The sequence below is a fragment of the Ranitomeya variabilis genome, chromosome 4 (assembly GCF_051348905.1).
Source record: "Ranitomeya variabilis isolate aRanVar5 chromosome 4, aRanVar5.hap1, whole genome shotgun sequence".
Classification (NCBI taxonomy): Eukaryota; Metazoa; Chordata; class Amphibia; order Anura; family Dendrobatidae; genus Ranitomeya; species Ranitomeya variabilis.
This window is the reverse complement of record NC_135235.1, coordinates 565391687-565411991: the sequence shown is the minus strand read 5'-3', so window position 1 is coordinate 565411991 and position 20305 is coordinate 565391687. Positions and strand designations below refer to the sequence as shown.

Genomic DNA, 20305 nt, shown 5'->3' with positions numbered 1-20305 from the left:
CTACAATGGAATGGTTCACAAATAAACGTATCCAGGTGTTAGAATGGCCAAGTCAAAGTCCAGACCTCAATCCATTCGAGAATCTGTGGAAAGAGCTGAAAACTGCTGTTCACAAACGATCTCCATCAAAGCTCACTGAGCTTGAGCTGTTTGCCAAGGAAGAATGGGCAAGAATTTCAGTCTCTCGATGTACAAAACTGATAGAGACATACCCCAAGCGACTTGCAGCTGTAATCGCAGCAAAAGGTGGCGCAACAAAGTATTAAGTTACAGGGGCCGAATAATATTGCATGCCCCACTTTTCAGTTTTTGATTTTCCACAAAAATTTAAAATAACCAATAAATTTCGTTTAACTTCACAATTGTGTTTCACTTGTTGTTCATTCTTCACCAAAAATTTACATTTGGTATCTTTATATTTGAAGCATGATATGTGGTAAAAGGTTGAAAAGTTCCAGGGAGCTGAATACTTTCGCAAGGCACTGTATATATACATACAGTATATATGTGTGTCACTGAGATCTATATGTCCATCTATTCTATCGATTCTATTCTAACCTGTCACGCTGTGATTTTTCTGTATGTGGCAGATGATTTGCCAGCTTTTATTCTATCTATCTAATAAATATATCTTTGTTTTGAAGAGTATTTCCCTTGCAAATGATGTGTAAATGACAAAGAGAATTGCTGTATGTAAAAGCTCATGTTAAAATTGCATTGCAATCAGATGGCAATCGCACTGCATTCAGATGTAAACCAGATGCTAGGTGTGAAAAATCGGATTGTACTCGCATGACACTTGCATTACATTCGTGCGACTCTTGGCAGTGAGAATCGGACCGATTTTTTTTAGACATTTAGTGTGACTCCAGCCTTACATTCTGTCTCTAAAACATGTCACACAATCTGAAAAGACATCTCAATTCATCTTGCTCAAGACTAGAAGGGTTGCAAGCACAGTGTGAAAACAGGCAGAGGGAGACACAGAAAGATTGAATTAAGCTTTCTATAAAGTCTTTTACCTCACCCCAGAGCTGAATTCACAGCTACGCGGCCCAATACAGATGTATAATTTCCTTCAGGCTGCTGCTGCTTCTGGCTGTGTGCTGTTAACTAAGCATTGATGAGTAGGAATTCTTCTGTGTGTGCATAAGACACATTATAGCAGCTAGTTTCCATCCACCAGCTTGGAGTCAATTGTAAATTTAATGATAGAGCTTTGAGGAGAGAAAACTTGTGAAAGTGCAAAGTCTAAAACATAAAAGGGACAGAAATAGTGCACACTTATTCTGTAATCACAATTACCATTTAATAGATGTATAAATGTGTATGTAGTGAGACCCCCAAATGAAAGCTGTTAGTAACCGCTATAACAATATCACAGGAAGCATGGATGGGCCTGTCCCACCATGGACCCTATAGCAGTCATGTGCCCTGCCTATGATTATGTAGATATACATAATTACAAACTTGACTGGTCAAGCAAAAAAATAGGAATTGCTGTTAAATTCATCACTGATTGGTGTATGTACTGTATGTCTGTCTTTACTGTATAAAGGCAAAAGCTGCACTGTAAAACAACCCACTTCCATATATTTGGAATGGCTTGGATTAAGGTTCACCTTGGTATCATCAATAACATTAGACCTTTAAAAATAAACATAATAAAAAAAACCTTCAGTTCCGCATCATCCAATCAAGAACAATATCTCAGATCCTTGAAAGAACTGTCCACCAGCCTAACAACGTGATGTAAATACCATGTTTTTAGGAATCCTTCAAGGAATTACTCAAGAATATAGAGTCGGTCCTCATCATCACTGCTAGAGTCACTATATTCTAGATGGGTTTGTTTCCTCATCACCTCCAAGTTAATTTTCTGTGTTTTAAGACTCTGATGGTCTGAGGGTTCACCATCATTTTCTGACTGAAGTTTCCAACTCAGAGATAAAGATCCAGGTCCCAGAGGTGAACCAGAACTACTTGTATTTTGAGCCATATAGGTATCAGGTGTATTTATGTTTTGTAATGATGACCTTCGAGTACCATCCTTTCCTTCTACAGAATTTCTTGGTTGGGAGTCAGAAGATGTGAATCCTGATACCAAGCCTATAACCTCGTCTCCTATGCTGTGGCCTATTGTCTTTGATCTGTGTAGAATTTTTCTGACATGTTTTGGTGGTGGACAACCACTTAGGTGATGATGTAGTAGAGCTTCTTTCTCTGTGGGGAGATCATTTGAGCAGGACTTTTGCCATAATAACGATGCCGAATGGGGAGGTTCTAGTTGGGTCATCTCTTTAGTAGACTGAGGACTTTTATTATCTTCCTCATTAATTAAGCGTTCCAATTCTAATTTTCTTGTTGGTGTTGAACCCTCACTTATTTGACTGTCCAGTGTAGCTCGACCTTCACTCTGGTAAAAGCAAGAAAGATTTTTAGATGATCTTTTATGAGTCATTTCAACAAATGAACAAAAAAAATCTTGATTGGACTACAGAGGTTGCAATATTTCTGACAGTTGTATCAAGAATAGTATCATGTATGGAAAGTTATCAAGTAATTCTGATTGTCATACATGCTCCTATCCCAAGGAAAATCCCATTGATGGACTATCTTCATGGAAGGACAGTTGGCATATCAAATTGGTAAAGAGACTGGTTCTGTTGCTACCAGGATTACCAACAATTTGCTGTAATTTGTAGGGAAATCAAGTAGCAGGTGTTAAATGTCCTTACAACTCCACCATAGAAAAAATTACACAAAAATCAATTGACTGTCTATATATCTGTGATATGCTGTTTCTCAAAAAATTTCATTGCAGCCACTTTTTGCTCTGGCTAAGCAATAAGGGTCTTGAATGAGGGTCTCTCTTCTATTACTGTGCAAAAATGCAGTATAGAATTTTTAAGGATTGGTTTTGTAAACAAGACAAGCCTGTGAAACATATTTTTGAAGTGTAGCTTGTAAATCAAACTAGGTGGAAACATTAGAATGACAGAACAAAAAACTGTTTTCAATTTCCTGATACACCAATAAATTCCTGAAAGGTCTATGCTTTGTGGAACAGTTTCAATGCACTTCATTATCCTTTGTGGTTAAGAACCTACGGTTATGGGAAGGTGCATAGCGGGTGTGAAGAAACGGGGCCCTTTCTCTGCATCATGACCATAGTGCACCCGCTGTTTAGCATTACAAAACAAATCATAAAATGACCGAACATGTGGAAAAACTGAACGACCAAAATATTAAATGTTTCATCACTGTTCGTTTACCATCTTGTGGATTATCTCCTGAGCAACAGATTTTTTTTCTTTTCTTTAGCATTCCATAACTTAATAAAGACAAAAATATTTCCAAAGAAGAGTGGCAGGGTCCACAAGTCATTGGTGACTGTTGACCAATACCTTTCCATAAAAACCTCCTAGAACCCCCAGAACCAGGGGTGTAACTACAACAGATGCAGGGGTTGCAATCGCACCCAGGCCCTGAAGCCTAAGGGGCCCTAAAAGTCCCTTTGGCCTATAGAAAAAGACTTGCTATTAAAGATTTACAATTTTGGGGGCCCCGTTGGAGCTTTCGCATCGGGGCCCATGAGTTTCAAGTTACGCCACTGCAGAACACTATACAATACAGTGGTAGAATGAGAAACGAGACTCTACGATTAGAAACTCTACATGGAAGATTTATGAGTCTCATGACTTAATCCACATATAGTCTAACATTCTGATTTTGCCACTCACTCTGTCATAAAAAGCACTTCCTTCAATGATCATGATTTTAGATGGAGGAAAGCAGAGAGAGCGTATAAACTGCATGAAGATGTTGCATGGTGCCACGTAAACCAATGGTTGCACACACAGTATGTAAGGCAACTATAGCTTCCACTGAATCAATAGATGCAATTATTGGGAATAGTGAGGACTTCCCCTATTGGTCTACCAACATAACCTGATTTCTGTTGTAACAAAGTATTTGATCTTTTGTATCAAGTAAGTATGGTTGCTGATTCTTTGGTAGACTAAAGGGATATAGCATGGTCAGTGCATTTACAAAACAAAGTGCCTGAAGATGGGATTCAGACTTTTTTGGCCCTTATAATGAAAGTGAAGCAAATTCTCACCTCCCGACTAAGGTCTCCTGGTTGACTTGTTGGATGAATGCTAGTTCTGCTGCCATCCTTATCTCTAAGCTGAAAATTAGTAGTTCTCAGTAATATTTCCCCTGCAAGAAAGAAAGATGAGAGATAATTAAGATGACCAAGTGTAAATTTATCACATGTCGTGGTGGTGGTATCATCAATTTAATTCATAGACCCAGTTATAGCATTTGTAAGTAAGACCCAGTTTATGCTGACATTAATCATTTGTGGTAGTAGCATCATTAGTGGCTAGATGTGTCCAGGTATATCAGTTGTAACACATCCATGGTGTATATACCTTAAATGGTCCAGTTAATCTTGTGTACAGGTGGTATCCTTGCTGGTAAGGTAGACTCCTTAAGCCTCAAGAAGGTCTTTAATATAGATTGTACATATACATTGTTCGACTCCAATAACCACCATGTGAGATCACACGTTAGGTCATGTTTTCATGTATGTTGGGTGACTATATTTTAAATGTAATATTCATCTCCCATCTGATGATGATGAAAGATGAGCAATAGGTTTGTATTATTGTCTCATAAGGTGCTACCATGACTTATCACAATATTCTTGCTTTGCTTTGGGCCACCATCTATCAGATGGCAATGGTGATTACTTTTCTTTGGCTATCTCATTTACCTTGTTTTTCTGGGGTCTGGTATTGAGGCTACATGTGTCCTCAGCCACACACAAAATAACTTCCTGTCTCACATCATTTTTTTCCTTTTTAAACTGTAATTTTTATTGCATTTTGTAATATTAACATTAGAAAACAAAAAGTCCAACAAATTAGAAAACAAAACGTCCAACAGTTACAATCAGACAAGTCTATGTGTACCCAAGTTTAAGCACCTTTGTAGGAAGTAAAAAACGAGAAAGCATCAAGAAAGAAGCACGAAAAATTTAAATGTAAGTTAGCACTTTCCCCCATAAAATGACAAACCTCAATGCATAGAGAAACAAAATTCTAAATTACAAGTAAATATCCAAAGAGGTTATATTTGGCAACTCTTTCGTCTAGCTCCTTCCCTGAGTCCATACCACAGAACTTAGCCAATGGACGACAAATACACAAAGAGACAAGACAGACACGAAGAAAGGAAGGGGAGGGAAGTCACAGGAATCTGTAAAAGCATGCCATCTAGCAATTATCATGAGCCCAGTAATAGTCCCAAGGGTCACATCATTTTTTATAGTTGATGGCACTATTCAATTCTTTCAACGAAATAATTTAGACTGTAAAGGGAGTTAGTGGACAATATTCCGCGCTGCCGACAGAATTGAGACGTATATCTGAGTATGGTAAGAAAGGTGGTGGTTTATTTCAACACATTTCAAAGTATATAACTTCTTCTTCAGGAAAAATCACATGTATATAATGAAATAATTTAGTTTCAGTAAGAAGTGAAATGCACAATGCTAAAAAAAAGTATGTAGAAAAGTAACTTAAAGCCATGTATACAATACTATAAAGAACACAAGTGCTTTAACTGCAAAACCATAATTAAAATTACCAGGCAGTGCACCCCAGATAAACACTTACATTGCCAATTTTTTCTCATTTTCTGTGCAGACCACCAAATCTACTTCATCCTCATTTCAATATCAATTTACTGTGTTTTTATGCTAAGAAACAACTTCTTCCATTGTGTTCTATTCTTATGTCTCGCCTTGCTGCTTATACCTAGAAACAGTTTAGGAGTATCTCTGCATGTGGACCTCCGTGCAACTGTTTCAAAGAGAGCAAGACATTCCTCAAAGATATCAAAGCTTTTAATCTAATATGTAAAGCTGATTGTGTGTGTGTGTGTGTGTGTATGTATGTGTGTATGTGCAGCGCCCCCAGTAGGGCAATGGGGTACTCGGTACCGGGCCCTTCGGTTCTCGGCGGGGATGTCACGGTGGCTGACCCGGTCCGTGGCCCTAGGGGCATCCATTGTGAATGGGGAAATGTCTTTAAAGGGATAATGTTCGTGACGCCACCTGTGGTATTCGGTCAGGGTGACCGACGCTGCTTAGGGGTCCGCTAGGGTGATGTGATGGCAGCTAGATGGTATACCTTCCCACAGGTGAAGTGTATCCCCAGGGCTTCCCAGAGTGTAGATGGTGAATGGTGTGAGGCGCAGTGAAGAACGAGGACACAAGGGTGCAGTCTCTTTACCTTTACTGAAGGCTTCAGCGTCCACAGTCCAGGGTACAGACCACAGGGCAGGCAGAGTCCGGCCAGTCTGAAGGCAAATCCAGAGTCCCCTTATCCAGGTGGAAATCAGTAGCCTTCCTCTAGTGCCTGTGTGTTGTAGTACCTCCCTGCTGAGCTTCTCGGTAAGGTCCTCACAACTATTGTAGATGTTATGTCTCTTTCTCTCTGTCCCCCTGATGGATAGGATAGGACAAACCCGTATGACCGATGGCCTGAGGCTTTTTACAGGGACTCTAGCATGCCCCAGCCCCCACAAGTTGCCACCGTGCCTCCAGGGTATAAGGTCGGGCAGCTAACGTGGAATTAACTGTCCTGCCAGTCTCTGAAGTAAAGCGTAGAGATTCTTACTCCCTCGGTGTTCTGGCTACCGGATTCCTGCGCCTCAGAAAGGAGGCAGCCTTTTGCAGGGCAGAACTCCTTCTGGATTCCTCTCCTTTTGCTATGACTTCGTTTCTCACCCTCCGCAATACAATTCCCTTCTAATGTCTCTTTTTAGGATGCTGCCGCACATGGGGCAGGCGCAGCTCCGTGGCCTTCTGTCTAGGCCTCTGACAGGATCCCACCCCTGTCAGGGACCCACTGCCTGAGAGGAGCTCAGATAGCAGCTTACTGGGTGAAGCCCAGCTCGCTTCTGCCTAACTTCCTGTCCAAACCACCAGTTTTACCTAATTGTGTGGAGTGCCCTAATAGATAGGAGCATGGCTCCCCCTGGCAGCCTGGAGTGTGAAGTGTGTTGTGTGGTTTGTGATACCTGGTAAAGAGATCTCCTTTATTGCCTTCAGACGTAATATCACTCCCCCTGGTGGAAGAACGACATTACTGCAACGACCAGGAATCTGGGGCGCTGCATGTGTCCGGGATTGGCATCTGCACCGTCACAGCTACAGCCACAAAATTTTGCAGTCACACGTCTGGACCCCGAGAGCATCATAGCCTATGTTGTGAGGCGAAGTTTTAACCCCGCACTTTCCAATTCACCAAACAATTTTGCCCCTATCTACATAATGGGGAAAAAGTGAAAGGAAAAGTGTTGGAGGCAAATTGACAGCTGCCAGATGTGAACAAGGGGGACTTAAAGAATGAGAGCGATGGCGCCAAAGAGTATATACCATAAAGTTGCTAAGGTGGGGCCCCGACATAGGATACTCACCACACACGGGGATATGAACACACAAAATGCGCCACACACTACCACATACTTGAACACATATACCACTCTCAGCACACATTTCACCACACATACACCAACCTCGCCACATAAAAGTCGAAACACAAAAGTCACCGCACAAAACTCGCCACGCGCAAAATTCGCTACATGCAAAACTAGGCTCACGCAAAACTAGCCACACGTGCAAAACTCACCTCATGGAAAACTCGCCACACGCAAAACTTGCACACGCGGAAAAATTGCCACATGCACAAAAATTGCAACACATGCAAAAATTTCCACACAAAAAACTTGCACATACTCAAAACGCACCACACATAAAACTCGCCACGCGCAAAACTCGCCATGCACAAAACTTGCTGCACACAACTTGCTACAATAACCTGTCACATGCAACTCGACACACAAAAAGTTGCTACACGCATGTCGCCACACAAAACTCATCTCACAAAAGTTGCTACATGCATGTCTCCACACGCAACTCAACACACACAACTTGACACATGAAACTCGCCCTAAAACACACACAAGTCTGGTATTATCCTTCAAAAATAAAAATCTGATTAATAAGCAAATTACAAGAGCAACAAATGTATCATATAGGAAATACGGCAGCTGTTAGTCACATGACCTGTCTATTATGTGTATGTGTGAGCTAATATATATGCCGGGGGGAGGGTTTATTGTTGGCTGGGGATTTATCAGGCTGCCAATTTAGCTTACAAATACTGAGGTAAAAATACTGACCAAATAACGTGTGAATGAGGTCTAATACAGGAGGAGATGACATACAGTACAGGTACATACTATATACAGGGGAGATGACACACAGGTATATACTATATACAGGAGGAGATGACTTACAGGTATATACTATATACAGGAGGAGATGACCTACAGGTATATACTATATACAAGAGGAGATGACACACGTATATACTATATACAGGAGGAGATGACATACAGGTATATACTATGTAAAAGAGGAGATGACATACAGGTATATACTATATACAGGGGAGATGACACAGGTATATACTATATACAGGAGGAGATGATATACAGGTATATACTATATACAGGGGAGATGTCATACAGGTATATACTATATACAGGAGATGACATACAGGTATATACTATATATAGGAGGAGATGACATACAGGTATATACTATATACAGGAGATGACATACAGGTATATACTATATACAGGAGATGACATACAGGTATATACTATATACAGGAGGAGATGACATACAGCAGGTATTTACTATTTACAGGGGAGATGACATACAGGTATATACTATATACAAGGGAGATGACATACAGGTATATACTATATACAGGAGATGACATACAGGTGTATACTATATATAAGGGAGATGACAAACATGTATATACTGAGGGGAAAATGAGAGGTGTGAGGTGAAAATGAGAGGTGTGAGGTGAAAATGAAAAGGTGTGAGTGCAAAATGAGAGGAGTGAAGGAAAATAGTGACTTGATCGGAAAATGACAGATGTGAGGTCGAAATGACAAGTGTTAGGGGGGATTGAGAGTGAGGGGGAAAATGAGAGGTGTGATGGAGAAAATGAGAGATGTGAGGGGGAAAATGAAAGATGTGAGGGGGAAAATGAGAGGCGAGATGGGAAAATAAGAGAAGTGAGGTGCTATAACGAACCACAGATATTTACTATGCCCAGGCAACGCCGGGCTCTTCAGCTAGTAAGGTATAAAACTCTTTTCAGTCATCCAGACATCTGTAACACAAAGACGTCTATTGCCTGCAGTATTGTTTTGAGATATGATCTGGACCATAATTGCTCAGAGTATTTATTGCTGGCTTTCTCCCAGATACACAATTCTACAAGCACTATGGTCAAAGAAAGCAGTAATGCTAACTATATGTAAAAATAGAACAGATCTTTATTGAATTACATAGTGGACAATAGTGGAAAAGCGGCATCATGTAGGGGATCATCACATACCAAACCACATCACAAGTGTACATTATCCCCAGCATTGCAGAAATGGCTCTATCTACAGACAGTAAATTCTCATCTATTCATCATATGGAAAATTATGCTACATCCTCCTTTAATGGAGGCAAGGAGTCTCATTATAACCCTGCTACAAAATGCAAATCTCTGAGCAGGCGACTACAGTACTAAGACACTTGTATTGCAACAGATAAGCAGATTGCAATGGGTCCCAGAGGGATAATCATGTACATAGTTCCTACTTTCCAGCTATCACTCATCAGCCATCCAGTATTTATGTTGGCAATTACTTGTATGGGAAAACCAAGGAGTGGGAAATATTGACTGGCTGCCTGGGAAGATGAAGAAATTATCAAGCATTTATGTAGACTGGTTAAACTATGCAATCTCCGATACAACCAGGTATAGCTCAATAATGGGCCCTATGGATCCAGCAGGCGACAAACTAAATTAAGCCCAATTTGGAGCCAATCACTTACTGAGAGGGACAATTCTTACTGGTTGTAAACACACAGATGATTACATCAATGGACGCTGTCTCCACTAGGACTATTTTCCCAGCTGAGGCCATAACAGGGGAGATATGATATTAAATAGCAACAATTCAGATAAGTTGATGACTTAGGCTCATCAGAGAGACTATTACCTCTGGTTTATAATGGAGTCCTAAGCCGCGACCACTCTCTGATATTCATGTGCCCTAGTAGGAAATATGAACATGATAACCTACTCTATTCCATGATAAGACTAATGGACTGGAAAGGACCTAAAAATGCTGGTCTTTTTACGGGAAAATACAGTCCTGTACAAACACCCAATAAAGTGGAACATGGAGTGCCTTTGACTTCATAATACCAAAAACAGTGACTTCATGTACACCATACAGGCTCCGTATACCCCATATCCTAATCCTACTTTACTATTTTTCAGCCACGTCTGTTGTAGAACAGTCATAGGCATCTTGATAAGTTTTAATACTATATATTAGTGAGGTTTATTTATTTTACATACTTATAGAGCGCCAATAATTTCCACAGTTCTTTACAGACATCATCATCACTGTCCCCATTGGGGCTCACAATCTAAATTCCTTATCAGCATGCATGTCTTTGGAGTGTGGGAGGAAACCAGAGTACCTGAAGGAAACCCATGCAAACATTCAAGACTTGAACATTGATAGCCTATCAATGGGAGTCCGATCTGGGGGATACCTGCTTATGAGCACCATGAATCCTTCATTATTTCCATAGTTACAATGACTCACCTATGAAAGCATCTTTGCCACACACTGCAGCTTGTCCAATTTATTCACATTAGTACTGTACAACTCCTTTATTGTTGTGATCCTTGGGGAAAGCCAAATATCATTGGGAGTGATTCAAGTCACACTTTTCTTTTTCAGTTCTGAAGATCTACGGTATTTATTTGAATTGAAAATGCTCCAAAATAGAGGCCCCTCAGTTCAGGAGACTCAAAGCAGATGAACTTTTTCTCTCTCAACGTGCCTTGTTCTGGACAGCTGCCAGTCCACACAGATGTTTCATGGTGAGGACCAGATCCCTCTCCCCCTTGAGTGGACTGTCTAAGCTGCTTGGCGTCATGCTCACAATCCTCTTACATTTAGTTCCCCTGCAGCCTCTTTATTGGCGCAATTATTTGTCTGGATTACTGACTTTCACTCCAGAAGGTTTTTGATTCATCTTTTAACATCTCAAGGTAGGAACCAGTAAACACGTTGCTGTAATCATCTGCTCAATGACCTATATACATTGCTGTTGATTTATATGTGCACTAATGTATGGTAGATACAGATGTAAGGAGCAGGAAAAACGACCAGACCGGGTGTACCTCTTACATGACGGATCCGGAACTATCGGGGCTGTCACCCATGTTGTACGGGGGAAAGCTTAACCCCTTAAGCCCCAAGAGTGGTTTGCACGTTAATGACCGGGCCAATTTTTACAATTCTGACCACTGTCCTTTTATGAGGTTATAACTCTGGAACGCTTCAACGGATCCCGGTGATTCTGACACTGTTTTCTCGAGACATTATAGTTCATGATAGTGGTAAAATTTCTTTGATATTACTTGTGTTTATTTGTGAAAAAAACGGAAATTTGGCGAAAATTTCGAAAATTTTGCAATTTTCCAACTTTGAATTTTTATGCCCTTAAATCACAGAGATATGTCACACAAAATACTTAATAAGTAACATTTCCCAGATGTTTACTTTACATCAGCACAATTTTGGAAACAAAATTTTTTTTTGTTAGGCAGTTATAAGGGTTAAAAGTTGACCAGCCATTTCTCATTTTTACAACACCATTTTTTTTAGGGATCACGTCACATTTGAAGTAATTTTGAGGGGTCTATATGATAGAAAATAAGTGCGACACCATTCTAAAAACTGCACCCATCAAGGTGCTCAAAACCACATTCAAGAAGTTTATTAACCCTTCAGGTGTTTCACAGGAATTTTTGGAATGTTTAAAAAAATGAAAATTTAACTTTTCACAAAAAATTTAATTCAGCTCCAATTTGTTTTATTTTACCAAGGGTAACAGGAGAAAATGGACCCCAAAAGTTGTTGTACAATTTGTCCTGAGTACCTGGATACCCCATATGTGGAGGTAAACAACTGTTTGGGTGCATGGCAGAGCTCGGAAGGGAAGGAGCGCCATTCAACTTTTCAATGCAAAATTGGCTGGAATTGAGATAGGACGCCATGTTGTGTTTGGAGAGCCACTAATGTGCCTAAACAATGAAACCCCCCACAAGTGACACCATTTTGGAAAGTAGACCCCCTAAAGAACTTATCTAGATGTGTGGTGAACACTTTGACCCACCAAGTGCTTCACAGAAGTTTATAATGTAGAGCCGTAAAAATAAAAAATAATATTTTTTCACAAAAATGAACATTTTGCCCCCAATTTTTTATTTTCCCAAAGGTACCAGAAGAAATTGTGCCCCAAACGTTGTTGTACAATTTGTCCTGAGTACTCTGATACCCCATATGTGGGGGTACACTACTGTTTGAGTGCATGGCAGAGCTCGGAAGGGAAGGAGCGCCGTTTGACTTTTCAATGCAAAATTGGCTGGAATTGAGATGGGACGTCATGTTGCGTTTGGAGAGCCCCTGATGTGCCTAACCATTGAAACCCCTCACGAATGACACCATTTTGGAAAGTAGACCCCCTAAGGATCTTATCTAGATGTGTTGTGAGACCTTTGAACCCCCAAGTGTTTCACTACAGTTTATAATGCAGAGCCGTGAAAATTAAAAAAAAATTTCCACAAAAATTATTTTTTAGCCCCCAGTTCTGTATTTTCCCAAGGGTAACAGGAGAAATTGGACCCCAAAAGTTGTTGTACAATTTGTGCTGAGTAGGCTGAAACCCCATGTGTGGGGGGAACCACCGTTTTGGCGCATGGCAGAGCTCGGAAGGGAAGGAGCGCCATTTGGAATGCAGACTTAGATGGAATGGTCTGCAGGCGTCACATTGCGTTTACCTAAACAGTAGAAACCCCCCACAAGTGACCCCATATTGGAAACTAGACCCCCCAAGGAACTTATCTAGATGTGTTGTGAGAACTTTGAACCCCCAAGTATTACACTACAGTTTATAACGCAGAACCGTGAAAATAAAAAATCATTTTTTTTTCCACAAAAATTATCTTTAGCCACCAGTTTTGTATTTTCCCAAGGGTAACAGGAGAAATTAGTCCCCAAAAGTTGCTCTCCAATTTGTCCTGAGTACGCTGATACCCCATATGTGGGGGGAACCACCGTTTGGGTGCATGGCAGAGCTCGGAAGGGAAGGAGCGCCATTTGGAGTGCAGACTTAGATAGATTGGTCTGCAGGCGTCACGTTGCATTTGCAGAGCCCCTGATGTACGTAAACAGTAGAAACCCACCCAAAAGTGACCCCATATTGGAAACTACACCCCCAAGGAACTTATCTAGATTTGTTGTGAGAACTTTGAACCCCCAAGTATTTCACTACAGTTTATAACGCAGAGCCGTGAAAATAAAAAATCATTTTTGTCCCACAAAAATGTTTTTTAGCCCCCCAAGTTTTTATTTTCCCAAGGGTAACAAGGGAAATTGGACCCCAGAAGTTGTTATCCAAATTGTCCTGAGTACGCTGATACCCCTTATGTTGGGGTAAACCCCTGTTTGGGCGCACGGGAGAGCTCGGAAGGGAAGGAGCACTGTTTTACTTTTTCAACGCAGAATTGGCTGGAATTGAGATTGGACGCCATGTCGCGTTTGGAGAGCCCCGATGTGCTTAAACAATGGAAACCCCCAATTCTAACTGAAACCCTAACCCAAACACACCCCTAATCCCAACCACACCCCTATCCTCAACCCTAACCACACCCCTAACTCCAACACACCCCTAACCCTAATCCGAACCATAACCCTAACCACACCCCTAACCCTGACACACCCCTAACCCTAATCCCAACTATAAATGTAATCCAAACCCTAACCCTAGCCCCAACCCTAATCCTAGCCCCAACCCTAACCCTAGCCCCAACCCTAAACTCAACCTTAGCCCTAACCCGAATGGGAAGGAAATAAATACATTTTTTTAATTTTTTATTTTTCCCTAACTAAGGGGGTCATGAAGGGGGGTTTAATTTACTTTTATAGTGGTTTTTTAGCGTATTTTTATGATTGGCAGCTGTCACACACTAAAAGATGCTTTTTATTGCAAAAATATATTTTTTGCGTTACCACATTTTGAGAGCTATAATTTTTCCATATTTTGGTCCACAGAGTCATGTGAGGTCTTGTTTCTTGTGGGACGAGTTGACGTTTTTATTGGTAACATTTTTGGGCATGTGACATTTTTTGATCACTTTTTATTCTGATTTTTGTGAGGCAGTATGACCAAAAACCAGCTATTCATGAATTTCTTTTAATGGATAAAGCAGTTTTATTCTTCGGTTCAGTACGATTACAGCGATACCTCATTTAGATTTTTTTTTTATGTTTTGGCGCTGTTATATGATAAAAACTATTTTAAAGAAAAAATAATTATTTTTGCATCGCTTTATTCTGAGGACTATAACTTTTTTATTTTTTTACTGATACCGCTGTATGGCAGCTCGTTTTTTGCGGGACAAAATGACGTTTTCAGCAGTACCATGGTTATTTATATCTGTCTTTTTGATCGCGTGCTATTCCACTTTTTATTTGGCGGTATGATAATAAATGGTTGTTTTTTGCCTCGTTTTTTAAATTTTTTTACGGTGTTCACTGAAGGGGTTAACTAGTGGGACAGTTTTATAGGTCGGGTCATTACGGACGCGGCGATACTAAATATGTGTCCTTTTATTGTTTTTTTTAAATTTAGATAAAGAAATGTATTTATTGGAACAATTTTTTTTGTATTATTTAGGATTTTTTTTTTTTTTATACACATGTAAATATTTTTTTTTTACTTTTTTATTTTGCCCTAGGGGGGGACATCACAGTAAAGTGAGAGATCGCTGATCTGACACTTTGCACAGCGCTGGGTCAGATTAGCAATCACACAGACACAGCAGGGAGGCTTCCCGGCGCCTGCTCTGAGCAGGCGCTTGAAAGCCACCTCCCTGCAGGATCCGGATGCAGCCCCGCGGCCATTTTGGATCCAGGGCCTGCAGGTAGGAGATGCTCAGTACAAGGTGAGCATATCGCCTTGTACCGAGGGTCTCAGGGAAGCCCGCAGGGAGCCCCCTCCCTGCGCGATGCTTCCCGTGTGCCGGGGGTTAATGTGCCAGGAGCGGTCCAGCTGTAACAGTCAGCTGACACTCGGCCGCGATCAGCCGCGCTCCCCCGTGAGCACGGCTGATCGCGCTGGACGTACTATCCCATCACTGGGAATTAAGTCCCAGGTCACCTTGACGGGATAGTACGTCCAATGGGATTAAGAGGTTAAAACCCCGGACTGACCTTTGCACTCAGTGGCAGGGGGAGCGGCTAAGCTTAAAAAGCTGCAGAGCACGGGAAACTGGTCAGACTTGGCAGGAACACGCGGACCGCAGACAGTCCCCTGAGGGTCCAGACGAAGAAGGCCGACACCACAGGGGCACAATATCCTCACACAGAGACTGTCGACAGAGTCTTGTTAAATGCCCACTGGCACCCATGACTGGGAGTGACAAAATCCCCAGTCAGAGACTAGACACGTGCGTGCTGAGACAGAGAACCCGGGTGAACCGCCGTGAACTGTATCCCGATTTACCTGCATACAGCTGCCCAGTTACGTTAAGATCCGGCGGAACAAGAGACTATCCACATTCCTGCACAGCAGCCTCTGTCCCTAGGGCTCCCTTCAGGTCACCAAGGACTCACTGCACTGCCTTCGCGCCACCGTTTGAACCGGGGATTTCACATTCTGGATGTCATCGGGCTGATAAGTTTATCATTACTAGTGTTGAGCATTCCGATACTGCAAATATCCGATACCGAGTTCCGATATTTTTGTGATATCGGAAATCGGAATCGGAAGTTCCTATAAGTTCCCAGGCGTGTGCGGTGCGTATGGTTCCCAGGGTCTGGAGGAGAGGAGACTCTCCTTCAGGCCCTGGGATCCATATTCATGTAAAAAATAAAGAATAAAAATAAAAAATATGGATATACTCACCCCTCCGGCGGACCCTGGCTCTCACCGGTGCAAGCGTCTGCCTCCGTTCCTAAGAATGCAGTGAGTGTAGGACCTGCGATGACGTCGCGGCTTGTGATTGGTCGCGTGAGCGGTCACATGAGCGGTCACGCGACCAGTCACAAGCCGCAACGTCATCGCAGGTCCTTCACTCTCTGCATTCTTAGGAACGGAGGCAGACGCTTGCAGCGGTGACAGCCAGGGGCCGTCGGAGGGGTGAGTATATCCATATTTTTTATTTGTATTCTTTATTTTTTACATGAATATGGATCCCAGGGCCTGAAGGAGAGTCTCCTCTCCTTCAGACCCTGGGAACCATGCAGGATCACTTCCGATATTTGTGTCCTATTGACTTGTATTGGTATCGGTTAACGGTATCGGCAATATCCGATATTTTTTGTATATCGGCCGATCCAATCCGATACCAATACTTTCAAATATCGGAAGGTATCGCTCAACACTAATCATTACTGAACTCCTCTTTAAAATTCCCTATTCCTGTTGTACCCCATTTTGCATAATCCGTTACTCTCCTGTGTTTCCATTACCCTCTCCTTGCGTCGAGTATTCCCTGTTATCAGGGGTGGATTAAGGGTAGCCAGGGCCCCGGGCTGTTCAGACACTGTGGGGCCCCCCCGGTCATGTGACGGGGGTCATGTGACGGGGGTCATGTGACGGGGGTCATGTGACGCGGGTCATGTGATACCTGAACCAGATTATTCCAGAAAAATGGTCGGGCCCTACTCTACTGTAGCCTATTAAATATTTGTTAAAATATGCAATACAATTTAATTATATTTTGACCAATATCACATACAAGGAACAAATACCACCGCACCATGACCAGACCACAAATTACAACCACAGTGATCGAATAATATCACATTCAAGGAACAAATACCACCGCACCATGTCAAGACCAAATATTACCACCACTTGGTGACCAAATAGCACATACAAGGGACAAATACCACAACACCATTTCCAGACCACATATTACCACCACATAGTGACTGAATACTACAATACTGATCAGTAATTAAAAAAAAAAAAAAACACAATACTATCACCATAAGTGCCAGTATTCACAGGAGATCTGTACTTAGTATGCAGTGTCTGTGTAGAGGTAATACAGCGATCACTGGTGACATTGTACACGGGACCTCTGTATATAGTATACAGTGTATAGTGTCAGTGTATAGATAACACTGACTCACCAGTGACGTCTCTAGGTGAAGTCCTTCATCTTTCATCCAGCACAGACCGCCATCACTTCTTCCAGCCAGGACTTGTCTCTGCAGGAAATAACACAGTTATCTTGAGCGCCGCTTGCAGAACACATTACTTAATTTTTCCCAACTTCTACATTACACCACATGAAGAAAAAGAGGCGACATAGTGTCACTCTACACAGTAACAGGACCGCCCCCCCATTTAAAACAATGTCCTTAAAAAATAAAATAAATACATCACTGCAGTAATAATATCCCTTAATTATCCCCTATGTCCAGCATTGCCCCCAGACAGTGTGTTCAACAATCTGCCCCAGTATGTCCAGCATATTGCCCCAGAGTGTCCAGCATATTGCCCTCAGACAGTGTGTCCAGCATATTACCCCCAGTGTGTCCAGCATATTACCCCCAGTGCATCCAGCATATTACCCCCAGTGTATCCAGCATATTACCCCCAGTGTCTCCAGCATTGCCCCAGTGTGTCCAGCAATTATCTGCCCCAGTGTGTCCTCCAGCATTGCCCCAGTGTGTCCTCCAGCATTGCCCCAGTGTGTCCTCCAGCATTGCCCCAGTGTCTCCAGCATTGCCCCAGTGTCTCCAGCATTGCCCCAGTGTCTCCAGCAATCCCCCAATGTCTCCAGCAATCATCTGCCCCAGTGTGTCCTCCAGCATTGCCCCCAGTGTCTCCAGCAATCTCCCCCAGTGTCTCCAGCATTGCCCCCAGTGTCTCCAGAAATCTGCCCCAGTGTCTCCAGCATTGCCCCAGTGTCTCCAGCATCGCCCCCAGTGTCCAGCAATCTGCCCCAGTGTCTCCAGCATTGCCCCCAGTGTCCAGCAATCTGCCCCAGTGTCTCCAGCATTGCCCCAGTGTCTCCAGCATTGCCCCAGTGTGTCCAGCAATCATCTGCCCCAGTGTGTCCTCCAGCATTGCCCCAGTGTCTCCAGCATTGCCCCCAGTGTCTCCAGCAATCTGCCCAAGTGTCTCCAGCATTGCCCCCAGTGTCTCCAGCAATCTGCCCCAGTGTCTCCAGCATTGCCCCAGCGTGTCCAGCAATCTGCCCCAGTGATTTCAGCATTGCCCTAGTGTGTCCAGCAATCTGCCCCAGTGTCTCCAGCATTGCCTGTCATGATCTCCATGGCCAGAGAACTAGCATAAGCCTATATAGGAACAAGCTCTTGGAAGATGGTAACTGTACTGACCATGAACTAAACCTACCGCATCATCTAGAAGTAGCCAGGTAGCATGTCCTACTTTTTATCCCTATATGCCCAGCGCCGGCCGGAGAACTAAATAATGCTAGCAGAGGGAAATATAAGACCTGACTCACCTCTAGAGAAATGCCCAAAAGGAGACAGAAGCCCCCCACATATATTGGCGGTGATATGAGATGAAACAACAAACGCAGCAGGAAAATAGTTTTAGCAAATTTGAGGTCCGCTTTCTAGATAGCAGAAGACAGAAAGCATACTTTCATGGTCAGTAGAAAACCCTAACAAAACACATCCAGAAATTACTTTAGGACTCTGGCATTAACTCATAATACCAGAGTGGCAATTCCTGATCAACAAGAGCTTTCCAGACACAGTAACGAAACTGCAGCTGTGAACTGGAACCAAAATACAAAAACAAAACATGGACGAATGTCCAACTTATCTAGTAGATGTCTGGGAGCAGGAACAAGCACAGAGAGGCTTCTGATAACATTGTTGACCGGCAAGCATCTAACAGAGAAGCCAGGTTATATAGCGACACCCAGATCTAATCAGAACAGGTGAACAGGGAAGATGATGTCACAAGTTCAATTCCACCAGTAGCCACCGGGGGAGCCCAGAATCCAAATTCACAACAGTACCCCCCCCTCAAGGAGGGGGCACCGAACCCTCACCAGAACCACCAGGGCGATCAGGATGGGCCCTATGAAAGGCACGAACCAGATCAGAGGCATGAACATCAGATGCAGTGACCCAAGAATTATCCTCCTGGCCGTATCCCTTCCACTTGACCAGATACTGGAGTCTCCGTCTGGAAACACGGGAGTCTAGGATTTTTTCCACGACGTACTCCAACTCACCCTCAACCAACACCGGAGCAGGAGGCTCAACGGAAGGCACAACCGGTGCCTCATACCTGCGCAATAACGACCGATGAAAAACGTTATGAATAGAAAAGGATGCAGGGAGGTCCAAACGGAAGGAAACAGGGTTAAGAATCTCCAATATTTTATACGGACCGATGAACCGAGGCTTAAACTTAGGAGATGAGACCCTCATAGGGACAAAACGAGAAGACAACCACACCAAATCTCCAACACAAAGCCGAGGACCAACACGACGGTGACGGTTGGCAAAAAGCTGAGTCTTCTCCTGGGACAACTTTAAATTGTCCATCACCTGCCCCCAGATATGATGCAATCTCTCCACCACCGCATCCACTCCAGGACAATCCGAGGATTCCATCTGACCGGAGGAAAATCGAGGATGGAACCCCGAATTACAGAAAAACGGGGAAACCAAGGTGGCAGAGCTGGCCCGATTATTGAGGGCGAACTCCGCCAATGGCAAAAAAGCAACCCAATCATCCTGGTCAGCAGACACAAAACACCTCAGATATGTCTCCAGGGTCTGATTAGTCCGCTCGGTCTGGCCATTAGTCTGAGGGTGAAAAGCAGACGAAAAAGACAAATCTATGCCCATCCTAGCACAAAATGCCCGCCAAAATCTAGACACAAATTGGGTTCCTCTGTCAGAAACGATATTCTCAGGAATACCATGCAAACGAACAACATTTTGAAAAAACAGGGGCACCAACTCGGAAGAAGAAGGCAATTTGGGCAGGGGAACCAAATGAACCATCTTAGAAAAACGGTCACACACCACCCAGATGACAGACATCTTCTGAGAAACAGGC

General features: G+C 42.8%; 1 protein-coding gene across 3 annotated transcripts in view; it reads right to left on the bottom strand.

The window, feature by feature from the left end:
- Positions 1 to 1293: 1293 nt before the first annotated feature.
- Positions 1294 to 20305, bottom strand: part of ZNF831 (zinc finger protein 831) — a 127623-nt gene continuing 108611 nt past the window's right edge. For 2 of the 3 annotated variants that reach the window (XM_077252822.1, XM_077252824.1), the window contains exons 5-6: positions 4124 to 4224; positions 1647 to 2416 (exon numbers count right to left, since the gene is read on the bottom strand). In XM_077252822.1, the coding sequence (XP_077108937.1) occupies positions 1787 to 2416; positions 4124 to 4224 (731 nt within the window). In that variant the 3' untranslated portion in view covers positions 1647 to 1786. Of the gene's footprint in view, positions 2417 to 4123; positions 4225 to 20305 lie in introns of all 3 variants that reach the window. The other variant, XM_077252823.1, reaches the window with a different exon arrangement.